Source organism: Phaeoacremonium minimum (assembly GCF_000392275.1).
Source record: "Phaeoacremonium minimum UCRPA7 unplaced genomic scaffold PA7_03_scaffold_604, whole genome shotgun sequence".
In the NCBI taxonomy this organism is placed as follows: Eukaryota; Fungi; Ascomycota; class Sordariomycetes; order Togniniales; family Togniniaceae; genus Phaeoacremonium; species Phaeoacremonium minimum.
Genome location: NW_006921506.1, coordinates 329,824 through 357,778, shown reverse-complemented (window position 1 = coordinate 357,778; position 27,955 = coordinate 329,824). Strand labels below are relative to the sequence as shown.

Sequence of the window (27,955 nt, the reverse complement as noted above, 5' to 3'; positions counted from 1 at the left end):
CCTTCCTTCCGTTGCGAAGGAACTCGGGCTCGGTCAAGTGTTCCTGAAAGATGAATCCAACCGTTTCGGCCTGCCTTCTTTCAAAATCCTCGGAGCCTCGTGGGCTATTTTCCGGGCTGTCTCTGACCGTCTTGGACTGGTCTTTGACACCACACAGACCGAAGGGGAGGAACTACTCTCAAAGCTAGGAGATGCTGCACGGCAAGAGGGCTTTTGGCTTGTAACGTGCACAGAAGGCAACTGGGGCCGGGCTGTTGCACGCATGGCCAAGTACTTGGGCATCAAAGCCAAAATTCTGGTGCCGGATTTCATGCCGGATACGACCAGGACTCGAATCAGGAATGAGGGCGCAGAAGTAGTAGTTGTGAATGGGAGCTACGATGACGCTGTTGCGGTTACAAGAAGGGAAGCGGAGCGCGACGAGAAGGCGATATTGACCATGGATATGGGATGGGAAGGATACGAAGCGATACCTCAGGTCGGTTTTAATATGCCACTGTCGGAATTTCAGATGCTTACCACACACTAGTGGGTTGTTGAAGGCTATAGCACCATGCTAAATGAGTCCGATCTACAAGTTGAGCAGGCGACAGATGGGCGGCGGCCAACACATGCATTTGTCCCAGTAGGAGTAGGCTCTGTCGCTCATGCGGTGACTGAGCATTTCAAGAAATCAGAAGAAGGCCACCCCTGTCGAGCAAGCGTTCTCACCGTAGAGCCGACTACGGCCGCTTGTTTGAGAGCATCGCTAGAAGCAGGCAATATGGTCAGTGTATCAACTGGGGATACAATCATGTGCGGAATGAACTGCGGTACAGTTTCCAGTACGGCATGGCCTGTCTTGAAACAGGGGGTCGACGCAGATGTGCTTGTTACTGATAACGCAGTCCACGTGGCTGTAGAGGAACTAAAGCAGATGGGAATCAATGCAGGACCTTGTGGGGCATCAACCCTGGCCGCGTTAAAGACTGTGTGCCGCGAGGCAAGGAATCAGCTTGGGCTAAATGAGCATTCGATAGTTGTATTGTTCTGTACGGAGGGTAGCAGAGAATACGATGTTCCCAAATAGATTCATCATAATACAGCACGATATATGGCCAAACATCGGTTAAAAAAACATCGCTCTTCATTATATTGTTACAAATAGGCCTTCATGTATCCAACTAGGTTTACAATATCTCTAAGAGCCAATACGGTAAACCGCATCCTTCTTGAAATAGTGGCTAATATCATTATCCGCGCCACAACTATGACAGGTGTGCATTACCTTCGCACCCTCATGTGCTGGGCCATAATGACTTTTGCCCATTCCCGACTCGAGAGCGCTTCCAGCACCTGTCCCGGCAGCCGGGCCCATACCGGATCCATGTTGATGATCAAATCTCGAGTTTTCGCCAACTGCGCCCGTATGCGATGGATGTCCACTGCCAAAGCCTGAGGTTTCACCGATCGGCGGCATATCTGATTGACGTTCATGATCAAACTTCGAGGTACCACTAGTTGGGCCCATGCCAGACCCCGGTGCGTTTTCGAATCTTGAGGATTCGGGTACCTGGTGTGGTATGTTCTCAGGCCCGGTGCCCAAACGTGAATTATCTTTGGTGTTCCTTAACGTACTACTCCCGAGGCCGGTAGTCTCATTGGGTGCAGTTCTAGAATAGTCCTTGGCAGTGTATGGGTCAAGCATACTGCTATGGGGCATGCCAGGCTCGTGCTTGTCACGGCCGTGATGATTTGGCGGTGTGTCATATTCAGCCAAGTCTTTCTCATGATGTCGTCGAGACAGTTCGGAGGCTGCAAGTCCGGCACCAACGCCAGCACCGGCACCGACAACACCAGGGGCAGTCCGATCATCCCGAGAAGTTGGGATCGAGTCGCGGGTTCCGTTCTTTGGGTCATATCGCGTGTCTGAGTATCCGGACGTAGGCCCTCCAATTCCACCAGTTGTTCCAGAGGTTCGGGATTCAGGGCCCGGGTGGCCAGACTGTCCGTGATGCCCGGTGTGCTGTCCTGCTTGCTCAGGGCTACCAGCACCAGTCACTGTGTTATAGACACCACCACCAACAGCTTCACCGCTGGGATGAAGTTCATCATTCTTCGACCCGAGCCCATGTCCATGTGAGTTGTGTCCGTGACGCGTGCGTTCAGGTAAATTTCTTCCTCCTAAACTGCTGGCACCATATCCTGCACCGGCTGCGCCAGCTCCAGCGGCAATGCCTTCTGTGGCACCATGATGACGACGTTGGCCATTCTCGACATCACCCCAATAAGGGTGGTCCTTGTTGGATGCTCGATTGAGGTCGACGCCGGAATCACGATGGGTGTGACCAGGCTCATACGCTGCCTTCTCGTGAGGCGGATCCATGTAATTATCGTTGGCGCGGCTATACTCTCTAGAATCTTCAAACGCTCGAGGGTCATCCGTCTTGTGTAGCCTGTGTTGACGAGACTCTGATTCTGGGAGAGAAGCTCCTGTTGATGTAGCACCAGCTGCTCCCCGGCCGTGATGGCCGTGAGCACCAGTGCCGGCACCGGACTCATATCTCTGCTCATCATAGTTCGAGGTAGGGCCTGTCATGCCGGTAGTCCCTGTCTTGCCTGTGCCAGGGACGGCACTTCCATGCGGCGGTACAACCTGTCGGCCATCTGTATGTCTGCCGGAACCATCCTCGGGGAATGCTCCGGGAGGCTTGCTCTCCTCGTATGTTGATTCGTGAGGCTCGCCGGCCAGTGCATCCTTGATCTTTGTCCCGAGACCCATTGTTTTGATAGTGCAATTGATGTGTCAAGATTGATTGAATGTCACTCCAACCTCAATCGGACCCGATGGGTGAAACTACAGCTTCATATACTTCTTACCAACTGGCCGAGAAGTCTGACATCATCTCTGCTAGCAGTTCTGGCAGCTATGAACCTGGAAGTTCCAGTCTGAGAATGAGCTCATACTTGTGGGCTACTCCACGGCAAATGCTGAACGATTTGCATCTTCCCCACACGAAGCTGCCAAGCTTTCGAGTGCCTTGATGTTCGCGCGTTGGCCAGTTGGCAGAAACGAGTGGCGGTTGGAGACGTTGTTGGTCCAAGATGACGGAGTAGTCCCGATCCATGACGCGCCAAACGTCATATAGGGCTACCGGGAGCTGGTTTTAGCAGCAACCCGCCGTGCCTGCGTAGCGTCTCCACTGTACAGCATCTCCGGCTCAATGATGCCGAGTGATCGTCTTGAGGGTCCTCACTAAATTCAATCAAACCGTTGAGTGCTATTTTGGTAAGTTAGTTCATTTACTCTATCAACGCTCTAATTTGAGCGTCACTCTGGGTACTTTGAAAGTTTCGGAGCAACTTCTCTCGGAACTTGAATTGGGTATCAATTATACATGATTTAATATTATACAAACATAGCCGCTGCCGCTAACCCAATAATGAACTTCATAGGTGTCTTGTCGCCTAATAACGAGGTTGCAGCGTTATCGCTGGGTTTTGAAACGACATCGTTGCCTGTACTAGACGCACTTGGCTGCGAAATTGAGCTGGTGCTTGTGGACATGGTTGTTGCTTCTGTAGTTTTTGAAGCGGGCTTGGTTGCTGCCGCAGTAACAGAGGAGCTGGCAGTTGTGCTAGTAGATGTGCTCGCCGAGGAAACAGTATCCTCGGAATCGTTCCATGGCGCGAGGACGCATTCGGTCAAGATGTCGCTGTCGACATACTGCCCATTGTTGACCGTAGGAGTCAGGCTCAAGATATAGCTTGTTGAGAAACTCCCGGCAGCCCATGCCACCAGACCTATGAACACGTCGGAGTTCTCGTTGATGGCAGTATTTTGTGCAAGGAACCTTGTCATACACTACGAGCATTATTAGCAGCTGACAGGAACAAATAGAAAGAAAACGCTACCGATGCATCATTAGAGGCGCCTGTCTCGCTCACCAAGCCCTTCCTCTTGTTTTTCCTCAAGAAATCGGCCAGTTCAGTGAATGCATCAACATTGTCGAATACACATTCTTCATGCGTGCCCGAGTTGTTCTCATCTAGATACTTGTGGATGTCCAGAATTAGACCATCCGTAGTACCGTCAGGGTTTGTCAAATCCAACAACGCAGCAGCACTCCCAGTCGATATAAGAGTGGCTGCACTGTCAAAATTCGTTCCGGGGAGCAAGATCATCTGAGAAGTTGCCCCAGCTTCTCGAATCGCCGTGATTGCCTTCTGGCACGTTTGGGCCCATATTTGGACGTCGAGATCGTGCGGTTCATTCATTAGCCCAAACACTATCTTCTCTTCGTCCGCGTATTTGGTTGCCAATTGAGACCAGAGATCCGCGAATTGCTCGTCGGTTGGTCCTCCCTGGCCGATTATTTCACCATCCCAGCGTGCGAAGTTGTGAATGTCTAACATGCAATATGCCCCTGTGTCAAGACACTGTTTCACCAGCTGGTCAAAATTTCCGAAGTTGCTGTTATCCAGGGTTCCTCCAAGCTTATCATTGACTATAAACTGCCACCCAACGGCTGTATTCGTGTATTAGTAGGTAGCTACAGAATCATAAATCAAGCAAAATCTCACGTAGGCGAAACATGTTCATCTTGTCATCTTTGACAAAATGCTGCATCTGACCCGCTCCATCGCCACCGCCCCAAGAGGTAAATGGCGCTTGAATGGTATCCTGGGGGCAAAACCCTTCGATCGAGCAGCCAAATTCAAATCCCGGAATGGCGACACCCTGTCAACAAACGTTAGATCTTTGAGCCGGCACCATCGGGCGCTTCGAACTGACCAAGAACTGCACTTTTGCAAGAGCTGAGCCCACTAAACATGCCCAAACGAATGACTGGAAATGCATATTAACAGAACAATATGTACGAGAACGAATGTTTTGCAAGGAAATGAAACACAGAATGAATGAAGTCGTGGGCAATCAATCAACAAACATTGAAAAAAGTAAGGGAGAAATTGCGCTATATGTGGAGATTGAACAGTAGCCAAATACGAGAAAAAAGCTGGAGATCTTACTAAGTATGGCGACCTTTTGTCACTAGACCACTGGAACCCACCAGGCGCACTTTGGTAAGGCTGTGTCAAAGCGTGAGATTCGTATTTAATGCGTCGCCATCTGGGTCCATAATTAACAACCCGAGAATGCCCAGGCTCACCAGGGAGGAGCTGAATACTTATGTGGATCAAACAACACGAGTTTCGACACGACCTTTTTGCCCAGCCTTTGCCGCCTACAACCGGGTTTAGAGAAATCCTACTAATCCTGCATGATTACGATGCGAAGTAAAACAGGAATCAGTTGGCCATTGAATAACTCTGCGACACATCTATCTTCAATGCTCATGCTTATGGTCATGCGACATGTGTAAATATGTGCAGGCTCCTCAAGTTACCACAAAGACAGACTCCATACAGGTTGACTAGCTGCCAGCTAGGCACTCACAACGTGTCAATTTGAACTTGCAAGGCCAATTCAATAATTTCACCAACCAGATTACGGCGCATCGGGCTGCATGCTCATATCGTAGGTTGCGTCGACACGGGAAAGAGGTTTTGAGGCTCAGGAGAAGAAGTATTGACTCCTAATAATTTAACTTAAATCATTGGAGATTGACTAAGGCTTGATCCAAACTCCCATATCTCGTCGTCACTATGCGGAAAACAGAAACCTTCCTCTCACGCCCTCGCCTGTTGCTCCTGATTGTCTCAACACTTGGGCAACATCATCATGGCCACTTGCCATGGCACTTTCGAGCGGTGTTTGCCGGACACGGCCTGCAAAGATGTTCGGATCAGCTCCGGCTGCCAAAAGCTTCTGAACAACTGGAACATGGCCTCTTTCAGCTGCAGCGTGAAGCGCAGTAGCACCTCGAAAGACACTTCCGGGGGCATTGACATCGGCCCCGTGGTCAAGTAGCAAGTCCACAATCTCAATATTTCCCACGTAGGCTGCAGCTTGAAGAGCAGTAAACCCTTTGCCCTTGCTGGGCGGAGCGTTGACATCTGCTCCATGTGCCAAGAGCAGCTTTATTATGTCGATGTGCTGGTAGATGCAGGCTCCTTGCAAGGCGGTTTGGCCCGCCGTTGGCGAGCACGGCGCATTCACAATCGCCCCAACTTCGAGCAGCATCTTAACGAGCTCAAAATTCCCACTGTCTGCGGCGCCCTGCAACCCTGTCCTGCCATTGTATCTTCCCGCCGGTGTGTTGAGTTTTGCCCCGGCGTCGAGTAACATCGTTGCAATTTCCAAGTTACCCACACTGCAAGCTATCTGGAAAGCATTGCGATGGAAGTTGTTCCCTCCCGGAGCATCAATATCAACACCTGCCGCCAAGAGAGTAGCCACGACGTCTTCTTGTTCTCGCATGCATGCCGCCTGCAGAGCGGTTTGCCCGTAGTAGCCTTGAGGCGGTGCGTTTATAGCATCTGGATCAGTGTCGATGATCTCCTTCACACGTGCAAGATTGCCTTCGCGTGCCGCAAGTTGAATCTCTGTCCAGCACGACTCGTCTTTATCCTCCGTCTCCAAACTGGGATCCCATGCAGCATCCAAAGCCCTCTCGAGTCGAGATAGGGGCCTTATCTCGGCCATGTCGTCTTCAACTCGCGAATGGCATGCTCGGGATTCTTGAATTGAAGAGATGCTGCTTGGATTATGATTGTGCCAACATATCTCTGTTATTTTGTCTGAATCGCGATTTGTAGCTCTTTCGGTGCTACACTTGACTTTAGATGGTGGACGATTCAGATTGTACGGCAAGGTCACGGCAAAGTCGGGGCTTATGCATTGTAGCGAATCCTACACGTACGCACCTGCCTCATTGGGCGTTGTCAAACCGCTATTTCAACTGGGCTGTATTGGCAGCTCAGAACTGGTCGCTCTTTGACACAAAACAATGCAATTAAGTTGAACTTCGACGGAACATCTTGATATGGTTGAGTCTTGCCATTGCCGTTGCTATTTGGTCTATCCAAATTGATTGATCTTGTGTTCTACTAGTAAATTTACATGCCACCCGAGCCGTCTCGGCAACTCAGAGATGACAGACTAGTGAACCATTCATATTTGACGGGGTGTTTGAACTCAACCTAGACTCGCTTTACGGTGCTTTGCGTTTCAGGCAACAATGCACTGATTTGGTTGTATAACTCATTGTAAATTCTGGTGTGTAAGATCAAGCAACTTCTTCGCTCTCATATGCCATAGTCTCCTTCACAGGGAAAGCGATACACAATCCAGTGTAGACAACGAAGCTCGAGAGTATTCCATATATATATCCCAATGCATACATGTGTGTCGCGCCGTTGGTGATAGTAACTGCCGCATTTGTCTTTGGTTTGTGTGAGTATCAATTTTCCTCATTATATGACAGGCAACTTACTGCTGCAGCTAGACCTGGTATCAACGGTATCCAACCAACACACCATGCAACCAAAGAGCGCCAGTTGGTGCCCAGTCGATTATATCTATAACGACCTCTGGGATTGTAAAGCTCCCGCACGCTATAGCGCTGGTTGTGCACGAGATAGAAGTCTGAGAGAAGCACCCCAGTGATTGGTGCTAACCAGATGGCATAGCCATCCATGAAGTTCAGTAATGCATCGGCGGATGCCAATATGTTCCACGGCGTAAGAGCCCAAGCACCAATGAACGCAATGAGAAACGACCCGCGACGGAGATTAATGTACTTAGGAAACATGGCGTTAAGATCGTTGGCTGCCGAAACACAATTGGCTCCCAGATTTGATCCCATTTGCGCTAATACCATGGCTCCAGCCGCAAATACTGCACCAGTCCTGGCCTTGCTGCTGTCATTCCAATGGTTCATTATGCTGAGCACATCCCATTGGAGCTCTCCATAGATATTTTCGGCCGAGCCAACGATGATTAAACCAAAAAGCGCCATGAGCATGAAAGATGCTGGGATAATGAAGAGCTGCACCCAAGTCTGCCGTTCCTTCCGGGCATAACGAGTGAAGTCATTGATGTTGACCGCAAGAGTGCCATAGTTTCCTAACATGGCATTTAGCCCTCTCATAAATGCCCACCCAAGCGCATGTCCTTGAACTGTGTTTCCGCGATGGAAAACAGGGTTGTCAACGCCGTTGCCAGTAGTGACGCAAGCCCATATCAGCATACCAAAGATGGCGGGTAGGCATAGTATCGACTTGATTACGAAGAACCATCTTAGCCGGCGAGGGTGAATCCAGTGGAAAGGCAAGACGAATAAGAAGTAGATGATATATGCCACCATCATCTGGCTAGTGATGTTCGATGATGCGGGGATCGTATTTTGCATGTCAGCAAATTGAGGCCATATGGCGACCAAAATGACATGCACACACTGCGCCCCTGTGTAGGTGTTGATGCCGTACCAGAAAGCGGAGACAACCATTCGGACGAACACCATCGCGAACGAGAAGTATATACCGAACGGGGCGCGACATTGGATAGTAAAGGGAATATGAAAACGCGATCCCACAGCACCATTAAGCGTCAAACCTATAGCCATCAAGAAGTGTCCTAGTGCGATGATCACAAGACACAATTTCCAGGATAGTCCCATAGAGTAGAGTGAGGAGCCCAGCCTAAGATTACCTGGTGCAATGGCATCGTTGAGCCAGTAGAATATGTCTTGTACGTTTAGAATTAATCCCTCAGGCAAGGAGCATTGTTCGTTGAGCAAGACTCACAGTTAAAACTGTTCCATGTTTGCTGCTCGAGCGGAGTAGGATCCAAATCTGACACGAGGTTAGCCCACAATGAGTCCTAGCGAGGGTGAAAACGACCTACCAGCATTGCTCCATCTTCCCGGCGCGAATGTACCAGGCTGGGGCTCAATTCGAACTTTCTCTTTGAGTCGAAATAGCAAGTTACTGGGAACTGACTGAATATCGGTGGAAGAGGAGCTACCCGGGGCTACATCTAGCGGTGCCGTAACGCTCGGAGGTTCTGTCTTCAGCGGAAGCTCTTTTGAGGAGTCCATGCCGGCTACAATACAAATTTGCTTGAATTGTGAAATGCCATGGCAACAAAAAAGGAAGAATTGCGAACCCGGGCTAGCGGTGGAAGAGCTTGCATATCTAGGACTGTTTGTAATCGGAGCATCCGATTCTAGAGTCCGACTATGGAGTCGACGTGGAGTGTAGTCGGGTGCCCGATGTTCCAAGAAGGTCAATCGACAGATAAGAAACCACCAGATACGCACATGTCCGGATAGTACCCGGAATTCCTGTCGTTATCGTCAACGTTATCTAGACACACACTCGGGACTAAATTGATACTTCCCCACTACTGTGCAGATATCTCCACCTGATTGACGATCGTGATATGTACACCTATCGTATCAAAAGGGATTGCGAGACAGGAAATGGTGCAGATGCTCTAGCGTATTTTGATGTTTATTTTGATATGAGCAACTCCTTGAGCTCTCGTTATACAATGAGCATACGCTTGACTGCTTTTCTCAAAAGCATGCGTTTGTCAATAATCCTCATCGCTTGATTTCAGAAAACTGCTACCAGTCTCTTTGATCGTATTCAGAAGAGATCAATGCAGTAGTTATGGACCGGATCACTTACCGCGACTTTCTTATGGCTTGAGGCTGACGAGCCGATCAATAAGATGCAGCTAATCACCCTATTCTTGGAGAGATGCTGATTTAAGCTGCTAAGGTTCTAGAAGAAAGATTCACAGAAGTTTAGAATAGATTCTGCAATATCAGCCCTAGCAACTCAGCCTTCAGCAGCATCAATTCACCACCCTTTATGCATGGCATCGAGTTATGTCGGCGTTACATGGGACTATATAGTTGCAGTGTATCCGCGTGACCGCAATCGTTGACATTAACCCAAGCAAACGACAGGCAAAATCCGGCGCCAAGACCACCCCTTGACTTTTTGATCTAAACGACTAACTCTATGCTACCATGTGGACACTTAGGAGACTTCATCCACACTCTGAATTATATCATTTTATTGACGACCTAGTTCCGACAATGATGGAGATTCATCAGTCACTGGAACCACTGACCTATTGTGTTGCTCATCGCCCTGATCCACAATAGAAGTCTCCTCATTTCTGTCTAATGCAACTCTCAACACGTGATGCACTCTGCGGCTGACAAGTTGCCAAATCGGCTGTTGCGGCATAATAGTTGTTACTGATCGTGCACTCGTCTGAAAGTCTGCCCATTGTCATAGTCAGCTCGTTAAACAACTCTTGTCGCAGACACTTGGTAGTCACAAACGGCCACTTCAGCGTCAATTTCACTTTGTCATCATGAGGTTACTAGATACAAAAACTCTCAGGTTCGAGGAATTCTTCGAGAAACAGGTTCCAGCTTATGCCATCCTGTCTCATAGATGGGAGAAAGAGGAAATCACCTTTCAGGACATGTCTAGTCCATCGAGCCGACTCCAGGCCCAAAGTAAATATGGATTTGCGAAACTAAGAAACGCATGTGTGCTAGCCTTGTCTCAGGGATACAACTACCTCTGGATCGACACTTGTTGTATCGACAAGACGAGCAGCGCAGAGTTGACAGAAGCCATCAACTCCATGTATAACTGGTACAAGGCCGCCAATGTCTGCTACGCATTCCTGAGCGATGTCTATGCTCGTGAAGATATTACCACAAGTCGTTGGTTCACGCGTGGATGGACGCTGCAGGAACTCATTGCGCCGAGGTTATTGGCTTTTTACTCTGGGGACTGGGAGCCCCTGGGGACGAAAAAGGAACACGCCATTAGTATTTCGAGGAGCACTGGTATCGATGTACACGTCTTACTAGGCGGTGATCCAACGGAGATCAGTGTGGCAAGGCGCATGTTCTGGGCTGCCGAGCGTCAGACGACACGGATTGAAGACGAGGCGTATTGCCTGCTGGGCCTGTTCGATGTCAACATGCCGCTGATATATGGCGAGGGCAGCAAAGCCTTCCGTCGGCTCCAGGAAGAAATCATACGCAGATCAGACGACCACTCAATCTTCGCGTGGTACGCGACTGCTGCACCGCGCGGGGGCCCTGTCAATATTCTGGCGCCATCCGCAAAGGCATTTCTCGAATCTGGTGATGTGTCACCTCACCCATTCCACCGAGTTGGTCAAACGCCAATGATGATCACGAATCAAGGCGTCTCTCTAGACTTGCTGCTCATGTCTGCGGGGCTATCACATCAAGCAAATGACGATAAAGAAGATTACTTTGCGGAGGTTGAGGCGATTTTGGACTGCCAGATAGGAAGCGTGCCGGGGACGTTTCCCACCATCAGGTTGAAGAGGGTAAATGCAAAGCAGACAGCCGGCGAAAGTCATTATTATCGCATTATCACTGCTGGAAGGACAGAGTTCGCCTACTTTGACCATCGTGCGCTGTTGAACGACTCTGCAGTTTTAGGCTTTGATCCTACGCACCTAGAACATCCCGTCTACAAAGAGGCTTTAGGTGAGACATATCCGCGAAAAAGCTGGGCAGTGACCTCGCTGATTTGCTAGATCGCAACAACTTACGTTGGGAGAAGAGGAGGATCACGATCACACACCGTTTGCCCGCTCCAGATCTTGCTGTCAAAGCGTGGTCTCTCTCTCTTCTTGCGGCTCAAGACCCTCCTGAAAACACCAACTTCTGGATCGTGAGCTTCCGTGCTCATGACTTTCACGCGCGGGTTGTGGACGTCTTCCCTCCAGAGAGGTGGGATAGGCATTCAAGCCAGTTCCGAGGGGTGCCCGTGCCACGTAAATACCACGACCAGGACAGGTTTAGGGTGGTCGACGGAGTATTCGGATTGGGATTTATCGGCCGTTTCAACGGGGAGCCATTTACGGAGCATCAGCCACCAGGAAGCGGTCTCCGGTCGGACGTGTGCTTGCTGCTGGGGAGGCAAGCAGACTCACGTCGTGAGAGTCCTGCGCCGTGGTGCCGCCTTGTGTTTGACGGGGACAAGCGCGATCTCGCTCGACTGTATTCTGTCTGGGAGTCTACCTCGGACTTTGGGACGGGCAATCAGGTCAAGTATACGCGCGAACCAGCGGAGCATTCCCTGGACTTGGGAGAGGCATACGGACTCACGGCAAGCGTAAGTGGGAAGGAGATCTCCGGCGTCATGTACTACGTCGTTCGGCTCGAGCCATCGCGCATCGGCTGGCCGAACCGAGGCTTCTTTCTGGTGAGGAATCATGGGCCATAGCCGAGGGAAAGACGACGGATACGATGCGTCTTCAGAGATTCAGAGAGTCGCGTGAATAGCGAGATCTCTCTCCTGTCTCGGCTTCTTCCCTTATATTCGATCATCTACGATTGGAAATCGGCGTCGTCTAGGCGATGATACAAGGCTTGTTGGTCGGTCGGAGGTAGATTGGGTCGATCATAGATAGAATGAAGACTCGGTTGTCGACGTACGAAATCGTAGGAGGAAGAAAATATTGCAAACAATGTTTGGCTAGTCATATTGAAGGTATGGTGAGTTGTTGATGTCGAAAGACAGAGTATCGTGTCTTGTTTCATTGTAGCTTGAACGAATTGACAAAGCAAACAAAGCCAGCAAGCTAAACGGAGGAGGTCTGAGACGAGACAGATGGCCCGTGCGCGACAGCCTTAGGCCTTGGGCTCACGGGCCGCAACGACGCTAGCATTAACTTAGCTAGTTAATTAGTTAGTGATCCAAGCTTATCACTCGCTGTCACTGCGGGGTCAGACGGAGCTTCCAGGCAGGCTGCTTTTTTATTCATTACGCAGGAAGTTACCTATCCTGAGGAAAGCTTCCCCTGTCTCCAACATGTCATTCGTCCAAAAGCCCGCGTCTCTACGTAGTGTGGAGGTAGAGGTGAGGCTTCCCACATCCCACACCTCGAGAATGCGTGCGCGGCCCTTCGAAAGGCTCCGGGATTGGGCAGGAGAAGAAAAGAAGGAAAAAAACCAGAGAGGGCTGTGAAGGCTGCATGACTTTGACTGTTCTTCGCCCTGCCTGCCTGCTGTTGTCCACTGTACTGTACTGTACTATACTGTACAGTATCTTATAGTCACAGCCGCCTTACCGACCGACGGACGGTAGATGAGACGACGTTGCACAACTCGCACGCAGCCCCGTTCAAGGTTCAAGGTTCCGTTTTCGCTGTGGCCCGCAGTGCAGGCGACCAGACCTGAGGTACCGGCAGGACTCTGGCACCTGGTTCCCAGGCCTTTCGCTTTCGTGATCCCATCTGACGGTCCTGCTCCTGCCTTGTCCTGTCTGTACGTGTACCGTCTCTCCCACCGTTCCGTTCCCTTCCCTGAGCCTAAACGTGGGGGCCGAGCCTCAACTCTCTTCTCTTCCCTCCTGCGCCAGGCGCCAGGCTCCCCTCGTCCAACCAGCCATCCATCCTCCAAGGGATACCGGTACTGTACTTTGCCCGGCGAGTGACTCCGTCTCACACCCTCTGACGAGTGGTCCGATGGAGGTTGCTCCTGCTCCTGCCAAAACTCGAGCATCGTGTGACCGTCATTGAAGCATCGACAATTCCATTCCACTCCATTCCACTCCATATATTTGCAAAGCCCGACAGACACACAGACAGACGTCCTCTCAGGATGCCACGACGCACCAGCATCTCCGAGGGCTGGGAAGAGGTCTCGGACGACGACTTTTCAGTCATCTCCGCACCGGGGACCGATGACGAGGCTGAAGCACTCTCGCACTCAGAAGCCGGCATATCCAAACCCACCCGTCGTCCATCGCCGCCTCCCAAGACAACAGCTCCGATACCGATCTCTCGTCCGCCTGCTCCCGATGGTGCCGCCATCGAATGCCCCCCGGCCATCTCGAATCCCACCGGGCTCCCTTCTGTGGCACCCCTCGACCATCCTTTCCTACCCACCGACAGAACAAGCGGCAAGACTGACAAGAACAATGACACCTCGGAGACAAGAGGGGAGGACGACCCGTCGAATCCCTTCAATGCGGAAGAATACCAATATGAGTCGGACGATGCTGTGGAGGAGCTTCTCGACTCCCACCCCGACCCAGACCCAGCCTTCTTTCTCCGAGTACTACGGTCTCTGTCCGAGATCATCACAGAGACAAATCAGTCAAGCAAAGAGCTCATGCCATTCAGCGGACTGTCACACAGAGTCTCCAGTGTCTGCGGCCTCCTCTCAATGCAGGTCGATGAGCTGATCCCCATCGTTTCCAACTACTCACGGCTCTGGAGTGTGGCGTCAAGAGACATCCCTCTCGACCCGAACCTACATGGATGGATGTCTGGGGTGAGGGTGAAGCTGCTAGGCTTGCAAGCTGAGATGCAACGACATGCTCGGGCGGAGGTCCCAGCTGCGGATACCGTGGCTCTGCAGGAATACCATGCTGCCTTGTCCGAGTATCAGTCACAAATGCAAGACTTCTTGCCCATCATGCAGGTGTAAGTGTTCAGATCTATACGATAGATGTACAGCGGTACTGATCAAGCCTACAGAGATTACAACGAGTTCCAGACCCAGCAAATGAACTTCCCCACCCTGCAGGGTGGTGCTGGTGCCTCCACAGCTGCAAGCAGGACATCGTCATCCACAGCCTCGACGAGCGCCATGCCGATCCCCATCCGCAACGCCCAACCCCGTCAGCCGTGCCGGCCCACCCCGAGCTCCGACATGTGGGTCCTCCGACAAGAGCTCTACCGCCTCAAGGACGAGATGCAGCGTACGATCGAGCTGCTCTCCGACTGCGTGTCGGCCCTCCCCTCGAGCGGCGCGGGCCTCGCCTCGGACGTGATCCAGTCCTACGGCGCCCTGTTCAACACGGTGACCCTGATCCTGTCCAATCACGGATCGGACTGGATCGAGCACGGCTTGAGCGGCGGGCTCACCTATGCCGAGTTCACGCAGCTGGACATCGTCTCGGTCCGCGACTTCAGGGCACGCCTCGCCCAGATCTGGGAGGCTCTGGCGGTAGAGCATCTCCGCGGCTGTGGCTCCTGGAGCGCGCAGATGGTGGAGAACCATCGGCGCCACATGCTGATGGACGAGGGGCAGCTCGATCGCCTCGAGACTCTGGCCGAGGTGCTGACTGCGACGCTCAATCCAGAGCGTAACTCGGGTAGCACACACCCGTAGCGTAGCCACACGCCTCAAAAGGATTCATGGTTCATCTTGTGTCCCGACTCTCGGGTTGGATTTAGGGCAAAGGGTTAATTCGCATTCGGATTCGGATTTTACAAAAGGTCTACGGAGTATCTGGATGGACATGGTAGGGGTTGGTCGCCTCGAGCAGGTGCCCGTCGGTGTTTCAAGCGGCACGATTGATGGCAGCTTGAGGACAGATCGATATAGGGTCCATCGGAAAACACTGGAGGCTCTAGTTTTATTGCTTAGGGATGACATTGCACCGGAAATCACGACAATCATGACATTTATCTATGCCTCAGAGAGGAGCCCTCCACCTTCAGTGAAATAATTACATGCCTGGAAGTAGTGTGATTTTCTTTGTGTTTACGACTATTAACAAAGGGAGCAGGTCATTGATGCACGCTGGAGACTTCAGGAACAGACAATCTATTAGCACTTGCAAGCGGCCATGCAAGAATTTTCTTTGCTCACCCGGGCCTTGTTGTTCTCCAGTAGGCTATTCCGTAAGGTCTAAGTAAAACTACTAGGTGCCAGAGGGCCCAGAAGGCTGACCTGCTTAAGTAGGTCATGAGTAAGGGAGCGCATTAATACCACAGCGAGACCAAAGAACGTGAGTGATCTAGAGTATTGCAACACAACAAATCTTTCTTCAAAGGCTTCAGTCTCGACTAAGTCAAGGTGAAGAAAGGTAAAGTGATGAATATTCGGTTGTAGTCTTAAGGGGCGCTCAATGAGCAAGACCACAAATTAGAAACACGGCGCCAGCAAATTATTTGATTGCTATTAAGATGTTGAACCGAAAGCTCCTTCTCTTGTATTTCATCAGAATTTCACGATACAATTGTACCAGATGTGAGCTAGTATTTACATAGGGATTGTGATACGGAACATGTTAGACGCCTGGAAGAGCATCTCGATTTAACAAACGTCCATTAGATTTAGAATGGAGACAGGGCTTTACCTCCACGGAGAATGTTTCCAGACGTACTATCTACTTGCCGTTATTCGTTCAGACACAGACATAATATTCGTTATACTGACTCAAGAGTGTAATGGATTTGTGACTCCTGAGAGAACATAGACATGTTTTTACTGGTATATTGCAGCTTACTATACTGGAAACAACAAGTGACGCTGAAACTCTATCATGAGTCATTGGAAAGGATGGTCTTATTGTTCAACTTACTAGAGTTTGACAGGAACTGCCGATATTACCAATTAGAGTCTAGAAGAACACAGTTAGGGATCCCTTAGAAGCCTAGTAATGTGGCTAGAAGAAAGTCAGATCCTTATGTTTGAAGGAGGAGCCCTTTGCTCATGTCAAACCTGCTATAATATCCAGGGCAAACGCCCACGACAAACAATCAAATGATGCATCAGCAACTGAGTCTTCTTTCAGTACTATAAGAATACGGTGCTTAATGCAAGATTGCTTGGTACTCTGGAGATATCCAAGTCGACAAAAGGGGCAAATTGCCGGGTTGCAACGGAAGCGTCGAGAAATCGAGTCTATCCCGAATCAATTATAGACAATTTCTACTTATAATTCTGCCATACCACTGGATGCCTAGTGAGCACAGACACGTGCAAGGACTGAGAATTTTTGTTGCTGGTTCCCTCGAACTAAAAGTGCAGTGCTTCGTTGGGTTCCCGCGGGTATCCAGCCTCGCCAATGCCAGGTTGTTAGGCTGAATCTGAATATGCGATTCGGGGTTGCAATTGAAGCCCAAAATGGCTCGTTCTTTCTTTTAAACTTGTGATCAATGTCCGTCGTAATGCAGGTGCTTTGGGCGAGGCTCAATTAAATATAATTTTCTGATATCGTCTTTCTGTGTCGTGGTGGGAACTACCGAGAAGGTTAAACAGCAGGCAGCATCGTCCGTTGTTCAGCAACCTTTGGAATTCTCGGCTTTCTACAGACGGAAGTCGACCGCAACGGTTAGCTGCAGAAAAGTGTGAATAATACACCCAACCGTTCTCAATTCACTAGAGATTCTGTCGAACAAACAAATTGACGGAAAGCAACCCTCCTCTGCTAATCCTTCGCTGTACCAGATTTTCACTCAGCTATATCCGTCACGCATTGCTGCGAAATTTTATAATCGATACATCAATTGTCTGAAGAAGAAGGCCGTTGAGCACCAATTGGAAGAAGAACTCTCCAATACTCGATTGATTGCCTGAGGTTCCCAATCTCAAGTTTCAGGAAAACCACCATCATGAATCCCACCTCTCATCACTGGTAAGAAGACAACGATAGCACAACCTCGGCTGGTCCCGCATTTGCTGACTGTTTGAAAAGCCCAGTGTGCGGCTTGAAGAATGACTTGCGATGTGTTACCACAAGAGGGCATCTCGTCGAGTGCCCAGTCCACCAGGGCACATATCACAGCACGTACAATAATTGCGTGCAGTGTCTGGAGGCGGAACGCCGGGCTGAAAGAGCAGAAAGAAAGGAGAAGAGAGAGGAGGACAAAGAGAGCCAGAAGCCGAAGAGAAGAAACAAAGCGAAGTCAACCTCTTCGATGAAAATCAAGGAACAACGTCGACTCAAAAGTAAGTCGGCGTAAGGCGCCTCTGCCAGAAGATGTAATTCGGAGCAGCGGTCACTTAAATAGGCTGAAGTTTCAGGAAGTCAGCTTTTCACATCATGAGCAAGCAAATAAAGAAGTTTTTGATCTGTGTTTTATTGTCCGAATCTTACCTTGTTAAATTCTATCAGTGGTCCAGCCCGCTGATATTTCTATCTCTGTTGATGTTTTGATCTCAATCATCGTCACGGAACAAGTTACCAAACATACCAGAGGTAACCATGACTCCATCCACTGAGGCAACAGTCATGCCCGAGGTGGAAGTTCGGCTGTTCCTGTCCGCCCTGTCGGATGTAGCAAGGTTTTGTTCAACATTCTGCTTAGAATGTGTTGAACCAGAAGAAGAGACACGCTTGTACCTGCTCTCTCGGTCCTTGACCGCGTCGGCCTGGAAGTTGCTGGCTTCAGTAGGCTTCCTGTCCACATGCGAGCCGTAGGTGGCTACACTTGTAGCTACACTGTCACGAAGATTGGGTGCAACGCCAGTGTAGACACTGGTCAAACTGCGTCCGGCGTGGTCATGCATGTACATGCCACTCTTGTTAGTAGGGGAACGGTAAGCTCCATACCCGTCGAACCGGTCGCTGGGCTCCTCCAACGCGCTCTGTTGAGGTCTGAAGGTCCCCAGCCCGGCACGCGCGAACAGTCCAGGGGCCTCTGGGTACCTTTTCGTGAAGGCGTCCCAGAACTTGGGGTCCACCACAGCCGGCACATTGTCAAGGGTGAGGGAAATCGCACCCTGTTTGATCAGACCGTCGTCGATGATTTTGTGCAGAAGCCAGAAGACATGGCTCGCGATCGTCGCCATGTACTTGGGATTGTTCTGGGCCCGCTTGTCCTTGACGTACGCTTCGGCGATTTGGTTGAGCATGGACGCGAGAGAGACGACCTTGGTGTTGGCCAGACCGCCAAAGGTTGATGGGCCAGCGGATGTAGCCATCCCAATCTCGCCGTCAGGGGTTAGTGACAGTGGCACCGATACGATCGAAATTTTGCTGAAGCTCTCTTCACTCAGCCACTTGATGCGGATCTTTCTGGCAAGACCGTCGCGAGTCCGTAGCCAAAGGTAATCTGGCTTGTCGGGGTGTGTCTCGAGGTCCTTTGTCTTGCCCCATGACTTCACAACGTCTTTGCTGTAATCCGGGACAAGGATCGAGATGTGAACAGGCACGGACTGGGTGTAGCCCCACAGAGACATAGCACTGAGACCGCAGATTGCATAATGGATATGGTGAAATATCTGGTCCAACTTGTCGACAATCTCCACCATGATAGATGGCACCAAAGGATAGTCCTTGGGAAGTTCATCTGAGACGAGGTCACCCAAGTCTTGCGATGGCCGTCGAGACCGTGTGGAAGAAAAGCGAGCAGTGGTGCGAGGCAAGTGAGGAAGCGGCTTGTCGTTGTCTGGTTGGTTCCGTGGCCTTGCTGTGCTGCTACCTGTGCTGTGGTTGCGTCTTGGTGGGAGTGTGTCCTCCGTCATGTTGCCGTACGTGCGTCGCGGTGGTAGCTTCGCGAGAGAGTTAGCCTGTGTGTTGATGTACGCATCGCTAGGAGTGTACTGGGAAAACGGGTGTGGGTAAGGAGTTGCAGGGCGGCCGTCGACTGGTTGCAAAATTGCGCGACTGGGTAAGATCCAGGGCAAACAGAAACCAAAGACAGAATCAAACCACGAGTAGTTCGACATCTTGGATGGCTGTGGTTGCGATTGATCCGTTGTGTGTCTTGAAGGAGTGTTGCCGAAAGAGATGTTCGATGGTCCGGCCATGTCTGTGATGATTCCTGCACTTGGGTTCTAGGATCTTTATAGAAGAGGAAGGATCTCGAACAATGTAGCTAGCTAAGGGAGCCAGTTGTCTCTGGGACGGCCAGTCACGACATTATATACACAAACAGAGCCAAGGAAAACAAAGGTGCTTTGATCGTATGCCTGAACAACGCTGGTTGCTCAATATAAAAGACTAATCACAAAGGCAAAAGAATCATGTTCAAAGAACATACCACAGGCATTGTCCGGACATGAACAGCCCCCAACATGGCCGAGATGGAACAAAGGCTTTGTACTGAATGCTCACATTCGCATCGGGCCGGAATGAACTTGAAAACCGTGTCATGCGAAGGAACCGCAGAAATGGCTCTCATCCCAATTATTGGTCAAGATGTTCTAGCCGAACGCCTACTCATACATGCCGACGAGCAGTCGGATAATTCCATGTCTATTCCTCCAAAACTCAATTGCCAACTTCAGAGCTCCTCTTCCTCAACTTCCATATCGTCACCGTTTGATGCGCCGTTCGTGCCATTCGTAGCCTCCTTCTTCGGCATCGTAGCTTCTTTGTCGATCATTTGTCTTGAGACGGCGACAATGTTGTCCTCGATAAGCTGTTGCCCAACATCCTCCAAATGCTTCTTCGGGTCTAGTTTGCCGACATAGCGTGTCTTGAGCTGGTCCTTGGTGAGCTCGGTCTCCTCCTTAACTCTCTTCTCGTAGCCCTCCGCTAAGCTGACTAGATTCTCGAGTCGCTCCTTGTTTCGGTCACCCTCTAATCTGAAGTCTTCCATTTGGAGCGCCTCGGTCCAGACCTGCTTGTGTAGGTTCATGAGCATGTTCTCCTCGAGCGCAGTTTTCCTATAATTGATGCCGATAGAGTAGTAATGTCGGTTGAGCCCATGGATGAGGGCCTGAATGGATGGCTTGTTGAGGTGTCCGAGGTTCGATGTGCTTTGTCGGGGCTCTTGGCCAAGCATGAGGGATTGGGGGTTGATCAAACGGAAGGCATCAATGACGACCTTGCCTTTGACTGATTGGATAGGATCCACGACGACGGCGACGGCTCGGGGCGTCAACTGCTCAAAGCTCTGTTGGGTGTTGATATCAACCGACGACAGCCAGCAGCCAAAGCCAGGATGCGAGTGGTACCATCCAACGACTGACTCGGGTCTGCCAAACGGTTTGTTAGCTGATCTAATCCTTTGTCAACATCACACTATGCGCATCCGTACCTGCCCGTTTGCCGCAACATGTCCATCATCTTCATCTGGAATACAGGGTCGACGGCCTCAACACTGACGCCAGTACCACTCTGAGGCATCGCAAACACATCTACTACTCGAACGGTGAAGTCATCGACGAACTCTCCTAGCATCAGGCCCATGACTTCCATGGGAACACCTGCGCGGCCGTGTCGCAACATCTTGAGTAGAGCTAGGGAGGAGATGTAGACGGTCTCGGAGTTATCGATCAGGTTCGAGTTATCCTACAAAGCCGCATAGTCAGCATCGCGTAGATCGACGAAGCCTGCTCTGAGTAGGTCAGAGAGCATATGAAGAGATGCTTACCGATCCGGGCTGCGTACCGAGGCCACCCAGGCCACCGGCTCCCAACATCGTTCTGAGGCGCTCCATGTCGTCTGTCGGGATAGGAAGGACAAAGGAAGGCGACTTGAGACAATCTTGACCAGGCTCAATTTGACCAGGGCTAATGAAAGATGAGACGGACGCAAACGCAAACGTGGTGGTTAACCTGTAGAATGAGTGGTGGTGGTGATGATGAAGCTTCGTTGTTTTTGGTATGGATGTTGACGACAGCTCGAAGCAGCCTGGCGGTAGCAGTGGCCGTGGCTGACTGGAGGCTAAGGAAAGGTAGGCCAGGGCACCTAAGGCGGCGCCAGCAAACGGATTTCTCAGCGCAGCGCCTGATCACGTGAGCGCCTCAGGGAGCTCGGGCCATCCCAGCCTTGTGTGGCTCGGGTGGCGTGAGCATGTGTGAAACGCCTCCTCATTGGTCGTCACTAATATTGTTCCAATCCAGCCCTGGAGCACAAGAGTGCGCTAAGCTTGGCTTGGCTAGCGGCTCCTGGCTCCCAGTAGGCGGCTGGGGGAAGCTCAAATGCCTTTCGGCGCTTTTTGCAACTCGGCCTCGTTTCTCCCACCATCCATCCCACTTTGTGTTATAAGGCGATCAGCTTGTTCTACTTTCAAGCTTCGAATCCGCCGTTTCGTCTTGCGCGGATATCTTTCTAGGTCTCTTTGCAATCTCAGGATTCAATTTCTACTTTTTTCCCTCTTCAAAATCCTTCCAACTATCGATTTACGAGCTCTCTGTCGCATCCCAGTACGAAGATGACCGATCCCGCGGGAGTCGACCGCTCCCATCCTCTCTACAGCCCGGTGAGCGTGAACAAGAAACGAGTCGCCTACTTCTACGACTCTGATATCGGCAATTATGCCTACGTCACCGGCCATCCTATGAAGCCTCATCGTATCAGGCTGGCGCATAGCTTGGTCATGAATTACAATGTCTACAAGTTTCTGGAGGTCTATGTGAGTCTCCCTGTCTGCGCTACCTCTGACATTTCTTGCATCTTTCGAGCCCCTCTCGCACAACAATGCTTGAAACAATTTAACATGTCATGATTACTGACAAGAACCTGAATAGCGCGCGAAGCCCGCTGTCTTTACTGAGATGACCCAATTTCATACCGACGAGTACATCGACTTCCTCCAGAAGGTCACACCAGACAACATGGACAGTTACTTAAAAGAGCAGGGCAAATACAATGTCGGAGATGATTGTCCCGTGTTCGATGGCCTGTTCGAGTTCTGCGGTATCAGCGCTGGTGGTAGCATGGAGGGTGCCGCCCGTTTGAACCGCCAAAAGTGCGACATTGCAATCAATTGGGCTGGTGGTCTACATCACGCCAAGAAGAGCGAAGCTAGCGGGTTCTGCTACGTGAATGGTGAGCTACCTTGCAAAATGTTCTTCAATAACTCATTCTGATCTTTCTAGATATTGTTCTTGCCATCATTGAGCTCCTCCGATTCAAGAAGCGCGTCTTGTACATCGACATTGATGTCCACCACGGAGATGGCGTTGAGGAGGCCTTCTACACAACCGACCGTGTCATGACCGTCTCCTTCCACAAATACGGCGAGTACTTCCCAGGTACTGGTGAGCTGCGCGACATTGGTATCGGCACAGGCAAGAACTATGCCGTCAACTTTCCTCTCCGCGACGGTATCACCGACGCCTCTTACAAGACCATCTTCGAGCCTGTCATCTCTGCTGTCATGGAGTACTATCAACCGGAGGCAGTCGTCCTCCAGTGTGGTGGTGACAGCTTGTCTGGTGACCGACTTGGCTGCTTCAATCTGAGCATGCGAGGACATGCCAATTGCGTTAACTTCGTGCGTGGTTTTGGACTCCCGACTCTTGTTCTCGGCGGTGGTGGCTACACAATGCGAAACGTTGCCCGAACATGGGCTTACGAGACCGGTCGTCTTGTTGGCGTCGAGATGGATCCTGTCCTGCCGTACAATGAGTACTATGACGTAAGTTTGTATTTCTTGGTTTCCTCTTGTGCTATTCACTGATAGTTGGCAGTATTATGGTCCCGACTATGAGCTCAACGTCCGTCCCTCCAACATGGAGAATGCGAATAGCACCGATTACCTCGAGAAGATCAAGATTGCAGTCATCGAGAACCTGAAGAAGACAGCCCCTGTGCCGTCCGTGCAGATGCAGGACACCCCGCGTCAGGGACTCGGTATGACCGACGAGGAGGAGGCAGAACTTGACGATCTTGATGAAGACGAGCATAAGGACGAACGGGTCACCCAGCGCCAGTGGGAGAAGAGCATCACCCGCGAAGACGAGTTCGAAGAGAGCGACGATGAGGATATGGCTACTGCGAATGGCGTTCACAAGACCAACGGCAAAAGAATGGGCATTATGGACTACAAAAACCCGCATGCTGATACGGATATGGACAGTGGCGCTATTACCCCAGTAAACGGACAACGGGATGGTTCAGTGGCTCCAGCTGCCGAGGACGAGCCCGAGGCGGAGAATGAGAATCACGATGGTGATGAGACAATGGAGGATGTCGAGGCTCAGCCAAAGGATGTGGCCGTTGACGCCACAAATGAGGACAAGCCCGCCGAACCAGCTGCCAAGGTCGATAACGATGGCGATGTTGACATGGAAGCCGCAGCTGAACCTGAGACGACCATCAAGCAAGAGGAGACAGAGCCCGCCCCAGCCTCTGAGGACAAGGTGGCAAGCCCCAAGGCCACTGAAGAGCCCAAGGACAAGGAGACAGGCTCACCAAAGGCATCTGCCGAGCCTGAGAAGGCTACCACTCCCGCGCAAGGCAGCGACAAGATGGAAGTTGAGGTGAAAGATGACGCCCCCGCTGCTTCAGCAGAGCCCGACAAGGAGAAGGAATCCTAGTCATATCAATTCTACTCAAGGGACTCTGCACAGCTAGTTGGCATGCGGGCCGCGGGAGCCCGAGTGTTGATTCGCACGATTGACGAGGTCGACGAGTTCGGCGATGGGGAGGATCCTTTCTAATGAGTACATGCGCACCTCTCCTTGGTCGTCTTGTACATTACGGTCGGAGGTAGTTCTGTCGGACTGCCTCTTTGCTTATGGTAGCAGCTTGGAGTCAAGGTCATCATTCATTGAATTTGCTCAGGGGGGCTGGCAGGCGTTGGATGGCATTGGTAAAAGTGTGGTCTGTCCCACTTTATCTTCAGTCATTAGTTGCTTCTAGACAGGTATTGCTTCATACCATGATCATACAATACAAAAATTCATCCTGTATGTTGTCTCGTTTTTTTTGCTATGTTGGTTATTAAATGCTGCTGAAATGGCAAAGCACTGCATCATGTGTGCGTTCCTGGCTTCCCAGGTCTTACGGTCGCCTACTAGCAGAGTGAGTCACACGTACGGAACACGTAGATCAAAGAGCCCCAACATAAATAGAATCCATGCCGCTGAACTGAGTCAAAATTGACTCCTTTAGTTCACTTCCAAGATTCCGAAGATTGTGGTCAAGAAAATGTGAGAACCATGTCAATACAATGAGGTACCGTGTCATGGATATGTGTGACTGTCTACCAGGATGCTCAATGCTTTGACCTCACTCTCAATTCAACGAATCGAGATGAAGATAAACCTACATCTCATTCTATCTTTAAGAAGTACAAGACATCCTATTATTGTTTTCTCAATTTTCTGTCTTTTCATCTCACACTTTTCCTACAATCCCATCGGTCTATTAGTCAGTCAACCCAACGGAGCCGAGCCGCTCTTCCACTAAGCTTAGACTGAGCCGCGGCCCAAGCGGTCGGACCCGACCCCACCTTGCCCACCCACCTGGCCCAAACCGCACAAAACCCGAGCAAACCCTTTCACACTCCAATCTCCTAATCTCCGAGGTCACATAACCCGCAATAAGCGCCACATCCATCACAAGCGGTCAAGCAAGCGAGTCAGCGAACATGATCTGCTCCAAATGGGCTTGTGGTCTAGTGGTATGATTTTCCCTTAGCATGGGAGAGGTCCGGGGTTCAATTCCCCGCGAGTCCATCCTTTTTGATGCATCTTTGATATCATCGACTTTTTTGTTTCTCTCATGTCTTACTATGATTTCATGCTGTGTTCAGAACGACTAAGGCCCTGCTTAGTCCTTGACACATTGCCTTACGTAAAAATGAAAAATCCAGCACAAAAAACTGGTAATAATTAGGTGAGAGTCTTTCATGCCACCTGACTCCACACCACATACCCACGGGCACCACTCAATCCAAGCACGAATCGATATACCTACATTGTAAGCCACAAACATAATAGCAAAAAGAAGAGCTGGACTCGCGGGGAATTGAACCCCGGACCTCTCCCAGGCGCTGCTGCGACTCCAGACTTCAGATTCTAGACCGCCTCGATGCTAAGGGAAAATCATACCACTAGACCACAAGCCCGATGCTGCGATGTTTCTGGGCCGCCTGCCAGGAATCTCATGTTGCTGGTGCAATTTTGCAACGAGGATATCCTGAAATGACCGGGCATGGGTAGGAAGAATGTAGAAATGAGGTAAGACAGAATCGACTCATGCAGTTGTATACCGCAGAGTTCTCGGGTCGCATCATTGTGTCAAACCAGGCCGAAGACAAAGCCAGTAATCTGGCTTCACGTGAAAGGGCGTAGACTATATCCGTCGCTCAATGATTGTTGCAAAGGAGTATTGAAACTCATAATGCCAGCCTGTGTAATCCTCAAAGGGCCTAAAGAGGATGTCAGTCCGTATCAAAAAGATCCCTCTAGTGATGAGGCATTAGCAGCTTGCTGATGAAAATTCTCACTGATTGAGAGCTGTTCTGCATCTTTAGCAAGTTTGATAAGATGTGTCTACGGCCTGAGGAGGCTCTATCTTATGATCTTTGATTATCATACACTCTCAGGTTTCGCACATAGTTTAATCATCCAATATACGAGACCGTAATCGTCCCACATTCTACTTATCATTATACCTATATGAGCAAATAACAATGGACATTGCAATATAGTTCTCACTCAATAGCCTATGTATATGTGCGCCGTGACAATTCACCTCCAACATAACGGCCCGCTATTCTGAAAGCGGCAACTCGTGCTCCTACAAAAGACGAACGGCGATTGGCCCGGACCTGAAGTCCATGGTATCATGCCGAGTGATGACAGCAGGATGGGGACTTTAGGAATCATTTACGGCCGAGTGCGTACTCTACATATAGTGTAGCGTCCCAAATAACTACTAAAGACACAAAAGAAAACAACAACCAGAGTTCAACTTTTCATTTTGCAGAACTCTTGAGAGAGTTGACATTATATTTTCAAGGACACCCATGGAAGCTCTTCCAGGTCGGTGCAATTTGTCACACAACATCAACCACACCGCTTCTTTAGCTGCCTTCCTGGTCGGTCTAACATGAGCACGTAGCTGAGCTCTGTGTTAGGCCGACTATTACCAAATGAGTATGACACAATCACAGAGCTAAGACGATACGATATGGAACTGTTATTCATGCCTCCCATGCCCTAGTTGCAACAAGGCTCAATGAGTTGATCCCTGCCTAACAGAGGTTTTCTGTTATTGCATGATCTAAACTCGAACTTACGATTCACTCCTTCGGCAAAGACGGAGATACGTTGTCGATGAAAACGGCGTCATGTTTCGGTGGTAGGCCTCGGCACATGGGCGGCCTCATGCTGGACTTGGCCTGGACGCAGCTTCTGTGCGTTTTCGGCGCTTTTACTAATGCGAGACCCTGGCCCTATACGTCCTATTGTCTACGAGTAATAACTAACTTAATTTGCCAGGATTGGGATCTAAAGATGTATGTTTGTCAATCCTGGATGGTGCTGTCGCCAGTTGCGGCTTTTGGCAACGCTGCGTAAGGGCTGCGTAAGAGCTGCCCATTGGACTGCCAAATGACGCATGCTAGACGAACGATGAATGAGGTAAATATTCCGGTTCTGGACTTTCAGAGTTGCGAATCGCAAAATGATAACTTGAAAGCGCCAGCAAAGTCCGTGCCATCGTGGGGGAGAAAGTAAGACACGATGAGAACGGACGGTTATGCAAGAGGGAAGGCCCTCCCGCTGCACATTGCGTACGACCACCCCGGTCATGAGCATGTCGAAGAGGCACAGGCCGCGGCCCTTGACCTTGACCCTGCACTTCTTCCGTGGTCCCCGGACGAATCCCAATCGACGAGGTTGCTGCAATGCTCGGCCGGGCAAGGGAACTTCATGACTACCTTCCTTGTTGCCCGCCATCCCCTGCCGTCTCGTGCATTTATCCTCTGGGCGGACGACATGGCCTACGACCTCCGTCCGTCCCGTTATCAATGCGGGCTGGTCATCCCCCGCTCCGGTTCCAAACCCTCGGGTCGCGCTATCGGGGGTCCCAGGCTCGGCCATTCCGTTTGAAGGCATTCATTCGGCCAATCCCTCGGTCGCAACCAGCCACGCTGGTACGGAGGGATAAGGTGGCCGATGTCGATTCGCCTGTTGGTTCAGCAGGGATGTTGCTCTTGCATCGACACGGTGGGATATTACAACTGGCTTATCAACTGGGACAGGCTGCTCTACAGGTCCGACTCTCTCTCAATCAGGCTGTGTCGCCCGCGTGTCTTGTCATTCTCCAGCGGAAAGGTCGGATCAGAGCAATTTTCGCAACCTGTCTGACTGGACGGCCAGCGCAGAGCAGCATACGTGCTAGGCTGCTCGCTGTAACGCTAATGCATGGATGGTGCCAGTGGACGAATTGCCCCAACCTGGCCGCAGCTATACTGTTCCCAGTTCTATTTCTCCCATGATCCCAGCAACCGCAGCAGCAGCAGCAGCAGGTCGCCATCTCATCTTCGTCTAAATCTGATGGTGCGTGGGTACTCTTCCAACGTAAGGGTTTCATGGGTCTGGGATACACCTCCGCCGGGGTAATA

The 27,955-nt window shown here is 50.7% G+C and overlaps 5 protein-coding genes across 5 annotated transcripts; 2 read left to right on the top strand and 3 right to left on the bottom strand.

Moving 5' to 3' along the window:
• Window positions 1-1,496: 1,496 nt before the first annotated feature.
• On the bottom strand, window positions 1,497-2,761 carry UCRPA7_8698 (hypothetical protein; the record flags this gene model as incomplete). Its single annotated transcript, XM_007921209.1, has 2 exons — window positions 1,497-1,552; window positions 1,618-2,761. 2 exons carry the CDS (start codon window positions 2,759-2,761, stop codon window positions 1,497-1,499), a joined length of 1,200 nt encoding a protein of 399 aa, XP_007919400.1.
• A 10,801-nt stretch (window positions 2,762-13,562) lies between these two features.
• Window positions 13,563-15,080, top strand: UCRPA7_8697 (hypothetical protein; the record flags this gene model as incomplete). The annotated part of the gene is made up of 2 exons (XM_007921208.1): window positions 13,563-14,389; window positions 14,444-15,080. 2 exons carry the CDS (start codon window positions 13,563-13,565, stop codon window positions 15,078-15,080), a joined length of 1,464 nt encoding a protein of 487 aa, XP_007919399.1.
• A 2,778-nt stretch (window positions 15,081-17,858) lies between these two features.
• Window positions 17,859-18,953, bottom strand: UCRPA7_8696 (hypothetical protein; the record flags this gene model as incomplete). The annotated part of the gene is made up of 1 exon (XM_007921207.1): window positions 17,859-18,953. One exon carries the CDS (start codon window positions 18,951-18,953, stop codon window positions 17,859-17,861), a length of 1,095 nt encoding a protein of 364 aa, XP_007919398.1.
• Window positions 18,954-19,927: 974 nt separating this feature from the next.
• On the bottom strand, window positions 19,928-21,088 carry UCRPA7_8695 (putative 26s proteasome regulatory subunit protein; the record flags this gene model as incomplete). Its single annotated transcript, XM_007921206.1, has 3 exons — window positions 19,928-20,624; window positions 20,687-20,940; window positions 21,023-21,088. 3 exons carry the CDS (start codon window positions 21,086-21,088, stop codon window positions 19,928-19,930), a joined length of 1,017 nt encoding a protein of 338 aa, XP_007919397.1.
• A 717-nt stretch (window positions 21,089-21,805) lies between these two features.
• UCRPA7_8694 (putative histone deacetylase rpd3 protein) lies at window positions 21,806-23,915 on the top strand (the record flags this gene model as incomplete). The annotated part of the gene is made up of 4 exons (XM_007921205.1): window positions 21,806-22,006; window positions 22,122-22,422; window positions 22,473-23,014; window positions 23,067-23,915. 4 exons carry the CDS (start codon window positions 21,806-21,808, stop codon window positions 23,913-23,915), a joined length of 1,893 nt encoding a protein of 630 aa, XP_007919396.1.
• Window positions 23,916-27,955: the final 4,040 nt, after the last annotated feature.